Genomic DNA, 8,502 nt, shown 5'->3' with positions numbered 1-8,502 from the left:
TCGTCAATAATGTCAGTACACCAAATTTCAGCCCTTTTTGAGGGTTTTTTTCCACACACACTAAGAATTTAGTAGGTCAGTTAACCCGTGCATGATACTCATGCATTCTAGTCAAATCAAGCTACTTAAGGTGTTAAAAACTCCCCACTGTCACCCCCGGCAACCACCAACCACTCCCAACTGTCACTTCTCCTTCAAGAAATATATAGGTCAGTGTATAACTCTGCCCAGCAGGTGGCGCTGCAGCTTGGTTTTTTTTTTTTTCCACACACACACAGACAGACTAACACACGCCACTAGGCATTTATATTATAGATAATGGATTTGCTGCAGTATGTAGAAATTCAAACCCATTTTTGGTTTACCTCAATATCTATGGAGTCTTGCCCAACAAAAAACATGTGCTCAAAGCACAAATGTGAACTTCCTTTAAGGATTAATAATTTACCAAGCTTTTTCATTAAGTCTTTAAACCAAATTTATTTAAAAACAAAACCAAAACACATTACCAAGGAGAATTTTTTTTAGTTCAAAATAAACAGTTGATTGAATCATTAAGGTAACAACAGCCACTTTAAAGTACTTCTCTTTTCAACCAGTATAAACAAAGTTGGGCTGCACTTTCTTCTGCAAATGTATTTTTTAATACAGTTGAGAAAATATGTCAATAACAGTAAATGAAAAAAAGTTTAGTTAGCACATAAGCATTTCATTTGTTGCACAAATGACAGGGCTTAAGGAACTAACTAAAATTTACTTAATCAGCAAACCAAGAAAGAACAAGATGTGTTTTCTAGAATCATTACTGAAAGGCATGGATTGGTACAATAAATGCAATAGCCAGTGAAATAACCAAGGACCTAGACTTCCTTTTCAAGAGTAAGGGTAAGATTACTAGCACAGAGTTCTTTTGAGAATACTCACACTAGGCGTAAAAAGACAATTCCAGATTTATATTTGTGCCCTAGAATTCTAAAACACAGTTCCAGGTGTTGTCAATACAGAACCAAGCACCAGTTACCTCGCCCATACTGTAACAAACCCTAAGGGGTATTCAATTGTCCGCGGGTTCGAGCGCGGAAAAACTAATACCGTTAATATGGTAATCTCTCGCTGGATTTCAGCTCGCAGCTCCCTGAGCTGCGAGCTAATATCCAGCGATCCAGCGAGTAAATTACCGTATTAACGGTTTTTCCCGCGCACGATGACCGCTGGATTTTCGGCAATCCCGCCGACAATTGAATACCCCCCTAACAGTTAAATAGCCATAACACCTACATTTGTATTACTCAAGGCAAGCTCTATATGCAGTATTTTTGTCAACACTATAAAACCACCTTTTTCTGGATTTCACCAATGCCTGTTCTAGATTATATTTTGGCATACTTCACTTTTAAATCTTAAATGGTGCTATGAAACAAAGCGCACATAAACTTTTATGTGAATACTATGTATATGAAACAATTGCAGTTGGATTCTTAAAAGGGACTCTAACCAGATAGTCTGTACATGTCATATAGAAATATTAAATAATATATAAAATATTCTTGCTATAGAACTATACACAGGTTCTAAGATGGTGATCGCTCACCATTCAGCATATGTACCATTGTTTCTCTTCTCCATTATTCTGCCAAACTCTCCTGACAAATGTATTTATCTCCTCACAAAACAACAGGTTGGGGTGTTACCTACTGGCAAGGGATAGGTCTGATGATATTGGGGGCATGACCAAGAACACAGGATAAAATACAAAAGAAAATATGCATTCTCCTGAGCCAAGTACAATTGAGATAGTATTTCAGGGTACAGTCCCTTTAACTCTGTCTACAGCCAATATAAGAAACAAAAAAACCCCAGAAAACATAAAAAACAAACAAAAGCACTTCATCGTAAATTCCCAAGGTAAAGGTGGGTTTAATGACAGCTTTTTAATCCCTTCAAAACTTCCTTTACTGGTCAATTCTGGTCACAGTAAACCATCTAATAGACCAACAATGCAAACTCCCTCAACACACCAAATTTTATATTGCAATAACCAGTGGCAACTAGAAAATGGCAGTTGTACATCCAAAAATAATGCCGACAATTTATTTTGCTAGCATTGTAATACTGAACTGAAGACTTTCAGCCATATAAATCTATGGCAGACACACTTATGACTGACATGAAGGACCAGTGTAAGCTGAGGCCAGTTTTGTCTACACAAGTTGCAATTTTTTCCCTATTGCAGTTGTTTACATAAGACACAGAGGGAAACTATTACCATTCTTTTACAAGTATTACCCTATTTTTTCTAATGCTATGAATGCCAAATGGCTTTACAAACTTCCTATTAGGTACTAAGCTTCACGCCTTGCAAATTGGTTCAATACATTTGATAGCACATGTCTACAGTAACTGGACTTGAAGCAGCCAGAAAACAGAAAAGATTCTCCCTACTCGATCATTATTAGTCATGAAACACAGAGAAAGAAACATGATGCTTTGCAGATATTCCACATGTGATACATACTAACCCCCCCCAAACAATAGGTTACACACTAGTATTTTCACTCAGGAGAATTTTGGCAGACGTCAACTATCCTACACCTACCTCAACTACGACTTGACATGAGCCAGGTGCCAAATGCACCTAAAAAGTTACTGTGATCGTCAGGGGTATAACACAAAATCGCATCTCATTCACCTTTGGCTGGGGAATACATGGTAAAGCCCTGTTCTAACTTTCAGTTCTGGAACTAAAAACCCAAATGTACTTTCAATCTGCATACACCATCGCTCCGAGCTTTGCACATGGAATAAAATCGCTAGGCCCCTCTACCACATAGGCTGCTGTTGTAGTTACACCACTGGCTAGTGTCCAGCCCTTGAGCCATTTCTATTGACATCAATGGATGTGCATCTTCCCTCGCTCCTTAAAGGATCTTAGGTTTCACTGACTGGCTACTAAATTCTTCATTATTTTGTCCACCACTGACTTCAGCTTGATAAACTGTGTTCTTGCACATTAACACATCAGGCATTATGGAGACAGTGTTGGACCACTTAAATACATTTTTAAATTGACACAAAGAAATCACATTATCCAGATTGCCCAATGAAATATCTAAAAGAAAGGACTAAGTGAAACAGACCCTAAAAAAGGTGAACAATGGGCAAAAATACTAATTAATAAGGGAGTGAAAATGTTCTCATTTTACAAAAGAATTTTTTTTCAAGCACAAAATGCAATACATCCTTTACCGAAGCGTTAGAATGGTCACCAATACAAAAACATTTTAGATTGTTATTCTAAAAAATAAGTACTGTTACAGAATACTTTTAAACAAGAAATTGAAAGGATATATACAATAAGAACTAACAGGTCATCCCTAAGTTTCTGTGCTATGTGAATCAAATTAAACAATGCTTGAACATTTATAAGTGGTTGAAGAGGGTTTACATATTAAAGGAACAATATAGCAGGTAGTCCAGCATGTTCTTTTGAGAGGCAAAGGCAAAACTCTTAGCCCATGTGCCTGTAGAAGCTTCTAAAAAGGAAACCACTACAACTAAATGTTTTGTGAGGAAGACCTTGATGTTAGAAAGAGCCTTCTAGATATATCCGTGGTCTTGCCACTGACACTCTTGGCCACTCATCCTCTGAAAAAGAGCTAAGACTGTCCGATTCAGAGTCCAGCTCACTGAATCCATCCATCCAATCAGTACTTGATTCACTGCGTACATCATCCTCCTCCGTGATGAAGCTTTGCCCTGGCTCTAAGCAAGACGGATACACACGAGCCGATAGACAGAAGAAGCCACAGTCATAATGCAGAAGACCCAACATGGTTCCAATATTTATCCAACGGTCATTAGTTACATCATACTCATGAACAGTCACACGGTTCTTTTTCCACTGTACAATAGAGCAGGTGATAAGCAGGAGTTTGGAACCATGCCGTACAATCTGGTAGTTGTTTGTATTGCCTTCGGTAGGTATTGGACTGATCCGTCGCCATTCTCCTCTGGCTGGATTGTAAACCTTCACCATAGGGATATCGCATATGCAATAAATTTCGTCATTGTAGACGCAAGCTTCCTGAAAGTCACATCGCTTTAAAGAGGCGCAGTTAAGCCATTGGTTACAGGCAGGGTCATAGCACAGCATCCTTTTGTTACTGATAGCATACAAGTGGTCATTAACAGTCACCAGTTCAAATGAGTAGAAGGAGTGAGGCAGTGGAGCAACCAGTGTCCACTGATTTCTTTGCACACTATAGCACTCCACATCTTTGATTTTGGCACCTGTAGAAGGATCACGTCCACCAACAATATATACATAGCCATTAAGGTAAGCCACATCCATACCTTCTCTGCATAACAGTCTTTCAGCTAAGAGTTGCCAACTGTTCTGAACAGGACTATAAACCCATAGTTGCTTCATGGGTTGGGTAGCTAAGTACAAGTCATTTTCCGGGGAGACACATATAGCAGATGATGTTGCAGCTTTGCCATGGGCTAAGTTAGTGAGTGGAGAAGGCATTGTGTAAATGTCCCCAGAATAAGGGTCATAGCACAGGAAGGGCTCTTTACGGTGACCAAAGAAAATGACCATCTCCTTGGCAAGCATACCAATCCTGCGCAGTGGACTACTCTCTTGACAAGGTAACACTGATATAGTAGATTTACCATCTTTTTCCTGCAGGACAGCATCCAGATACTGCAAGCAATGCTTGCGTACAAATGGTTTTGATCCAAGACCTTCAAGATAAATATGATCTTTATCTGTAAAATGTTGCCAGCGGACACAACTCAGAATCTCGTGACATGCATCAGCCCTCTCCTTTGGATTTGCTTCCAACCAGCGCAAGGCAGCATTGCACACCACTCTCTCACTGGCAACGTCCAGGTTATCCATAGTCAGTACTTCTTTCAGCTGTGCCAAATTCAGCTCACAAAATTCATCGCCAATAGCTAACTGCTCAAAATGGCGAGCCATGAAGGCTAGAGAGCGGGACCTAAGTTCAGGGTGGTCAAAGGCATCAGCAAAGCGCAAGATGCTGGCACAGTTGTGGAGATCAAGACGGCGCGTGAGATAGCCTGCACAGGCTTGTCGTACGTACTCCAGTTGTAGCATATCGGCAGCAGCATAGAGGCGCTGTACATTGGCATCGGTCACTGTCACTCTGCCTGTGTAGCAGTAATCTATAATCAGTGCCATAGACTCTGGGTTCATGTCATGCAGTGTGACCTGCTGCTGCTTGCTCTCATACAGACCCCCAGTGAACATGCTCTTAAAGTAAGGGCAGGCTGCAGACAACACGTTGCGATTACAGTTGAAGCTCCTACTGCCCTCCGGGTCACCGCCACCCGGCTCCTCGGGGCCTCCACCCAGAACACGAATAGTGACATCACACAGCAGGCGCGAATCGTAGAAAGACTTGAGCTGCGCCAGTAGGGCTGATGCGTGAGCCGGGTCCTCCAGCAGCTCTGGCCCAGAGAAGAAACTGGACACCCCGTAACCAGACATGACCGGAGAGCGACACAACAACTATCCTTTATTAGTAACTAGCTCCTGCGGCGACCTCAATATCCGCCTCTCAGTCACCAGCACCTGCCTGATAGCTACTACTTCCTCCCAAGAACGTCCCTAGTGACGTCAACGCGCAAATCACATGGTCTACGCTGCGGGAGGGAAACAACTGTTCCGTATGCTAGGTCATGTGATTGGCCGAGGTCACGTGGTATAGCAATGTTCTGCGTTACAAGCGGTTACAGGGCTGCTGGGACTTGTAGTTCCACCGTAGCTGGAGAGCCACAGCTTGTTACGCGGCAGCCTGTATGACAGTGTTAGATACAATCGGCAGAAATTTGGCTGTGATTTATGGTCTGGCAGCGTCGTATCATTTAATATAAGAAAAATAGAGTAATTTTCAACGATAAATTATTTACGACATGTTACTGTGGTCAAGTTGGGAGATTTCTTTATACTGTAAGGGTCAATGTACGTGCCAAGGGCAGCTATTTGTACACTTAGTGCATCTGATGCCTAGTGGAAGCTATTTTATTTGTGGGGTCATTGTGGGGCAATTTAATTTAATACTGGGGTCTATTAAATTAAGTTGGGATGATGGGATCTTTAATTTAATGTTGGGCTGGTTTGGGGCTATTAATTGAATGTGGGCCTGAGTTTGGGGAGGAGGACTATTTATTAAATGGGAATAATAATTATTTAGTGCCAGGGATGGTTGTGGGAAATGGTTATATTAAACATGCATACTATTAATTTATTACTGAGACTATTTAGAGATTGTCGGAATAGCTTTATTTATCAAATGGGTATACTATTAATTTAATGTCAGGACTGGTGTGAGGGAATTAGATCTATTTATCAAATGTGAGTACAATTATTTTTTTTTTCACAAATAAAGTTTTATTGAGATTTTACAAATATACCACAAAATAAAACAAAATACAATGGTTTACTTCAATACCTTATAAAAACCATAATACAATACAAAATATTATACATACATTAGCCAGGGGGGGGGGGGGAGTGAGCTGGAAGGAGAAGAGGGATAGGTAAAAATGTAGCAGGAGGAACCACCTACAGTAGTCAAGTATTTAAACAGGCTGAAACTCAGAACCATGTGTCTAGTGGACCTTAGGGGCAGACAGCTGAATCAAGTGATTCAGGTGGGGTTGGATGGTTCCTATAGTACTCGTCCAAAAGATGTGCATAAAGGAGACAATTTCAACACATTCTCGCCAGCAATATTTGGACACATCAGGCCAGATCCTATGGAGTTTATTGGGGGTGAGGTACAATCTGTGGACTACCTTAACCAACATCTCTGAATGATTTATACATTTTGACATTTTATAAATATTCTGGTATATTTTCTCCTAATCTTCCTCGGTCAATGGGATCTCCAGCTCATCCTCCCAGCGGGCCTGAATCGTCAAGGTACAAGATTCCCCAGGAACCATCAAAATCTGGAACCAAGAGGATGAGTACTATTATTTTAATGAGGCTGGTTAGAATTTTCTAAATTTCATGTACCCATTTTATTTTCCAAATAGGTCCCCCAACATTCCAGGATCCAGACAAGCAGCAACTAGTGATACCAGCAGCCGCAGGTCGTGAATGTGACAAGAACAGGTAGGAGAGAACTGGACAGACTGACAACTATCCTGAATCTGGTGGGGCAGTCCCAAACTAGGGTGACCATCTCACTTAGTCAGGATTTGGTCCGACTGCAAGAACAGTTGGGAGTTATGTCCCGCTTCACACTGTACTGCTCATGAATGCAGAGCTGCATGCACCTAACAGTACTGCACATAGTATTGCCTGTGCATTTATCTAAAATTAGTCTAAAATGATAACCATATTACATCATAAGAGCACCTGGGTCCCCAGAGCCTTAATTCAGCTCTGCTGTAAGGTGATAAATGCTTCTCATTAGATTTTTGGACAAGACCCGATCGAAGAGAGAAAGGCTGATAACTGTCCTGCAAGCCTGGAGAATGCCCCTTAAATGCATTATCCACATCCCGTTATCTCATTTAAATAATCATATTGAAAAATCTCGTTTTTGATATTAGAGATTGCAGTTTGTTTGGTCCTCCTGCTCCAACTCTTCCTCCCAGCACTAAGTTCCATGGCTATGTGGGAGTGCAGCTTTCAGGTAACGAAGTAACTGTATTGTCATGACACTCTGAGGCAGATTATTATTTACAGTATTTCTAATAATCAAAAGCATGCACTTTTGTTATAAAAAATGTGGCATAATAGGATAGTTTTTATGGTGGTCGAGGAGGACATTTAGAAGTGGCAGTATGTAAATTTAGAAGTGACGGTATGAAAAATGTAACAAGAATGTAAGTGAATGGCATTTGATAGTTTTACATTGAAGGCAGTAGGAGAAGTGACGGTATGACATACCACCGTATACACCCCCCACTTAGACCAGTGGGCTAATTCAGTTGAAAAGAAAACACATTTTCAGGATTTTGGAGTACATAAAAAAAAAAGAATTAAATAAAATAATATTTAGAAATCATTCTTTTTTTTAATGTAAATTAGCATTTTCCTTGCGTGCTCCTTCTACTATTCCATCACCCTCTGTACCTCTTGGCCTGCTTCGCTAGTTCTGTTTTCTTAAACTTCGGCCTTCTTCTCGCTGATTTCTACCATCCCTTTCTCTATCTGTCCCTGATTTGCTTTACCCTGTCACCTGTGTTTGTATATATTTTTGTATCATGTTGTGTCTTGGTTCTCTGTTTTCTGTAGATGTAATGTACGGCGCTGCGGACCCTTTGTGGTGCCTTATAAATCAAAGATAATAATAATAATAATAACACATTGATTACAATCTTAAATAAAAATCCAGTGATGTTTAATTAAAAAAATGATTTAGATATACAGCGATAAATGTGAATTCAAATAAAAATATTTTAGGTGTCCTGACAGTTGCAATGATACCTAGAACAGTTTAAAAGATAGACTTTTATTAT

At 40.2% G+C, this 8,502-nt stretch overlaps 1 protein-coding gene across 1 annotated transcript; it reads right to left on the bottom strand.

Annotated features, from left to right (window-relative positions):
- Positions 1-505: 505 nt before the first annotated feature.
- On the bottom strand, positions 506-5,633 carry KBTBD7 (kelch repeat and BTB domain containing 7). The gene has a single exon (XM_075199778.1). The coding sequence runs from the start codon at positions 5,513-5,515 to the stop codon at positions 3,584-3,586; it is 1,932 nt and encodes a 643-aa protein (XP_075055879.1). The 5' UTR covers positions 5,516-5,633; the 3' UTR covers positions 506-3,583.
- Positions 5,634-8,502: the final 2,869 nt, after the last annotated feature.

This window comes from Mixophyes fleayi, chromosome 2 (assembly GCF_038048845.1).
Source record: "Mixophyes fleayi isolate aMixFle1 chromosome 2, aMixFle1.hap1, whole genome shotgun sequence".
In the NCBI taxonomy this organism is placed as follows: domain Eukaryota; kingdom Metazoa; phylum Chordata; class Amphibia; order Anura; family Limnodynastidae; genus Mixophyes; species Mixophyes fleayi.
The sequence above is the reverse complement of the archived record's forward strand: the minus strand, read 5'-3'. Positions and strand labels throughout refer to the sequence as shown.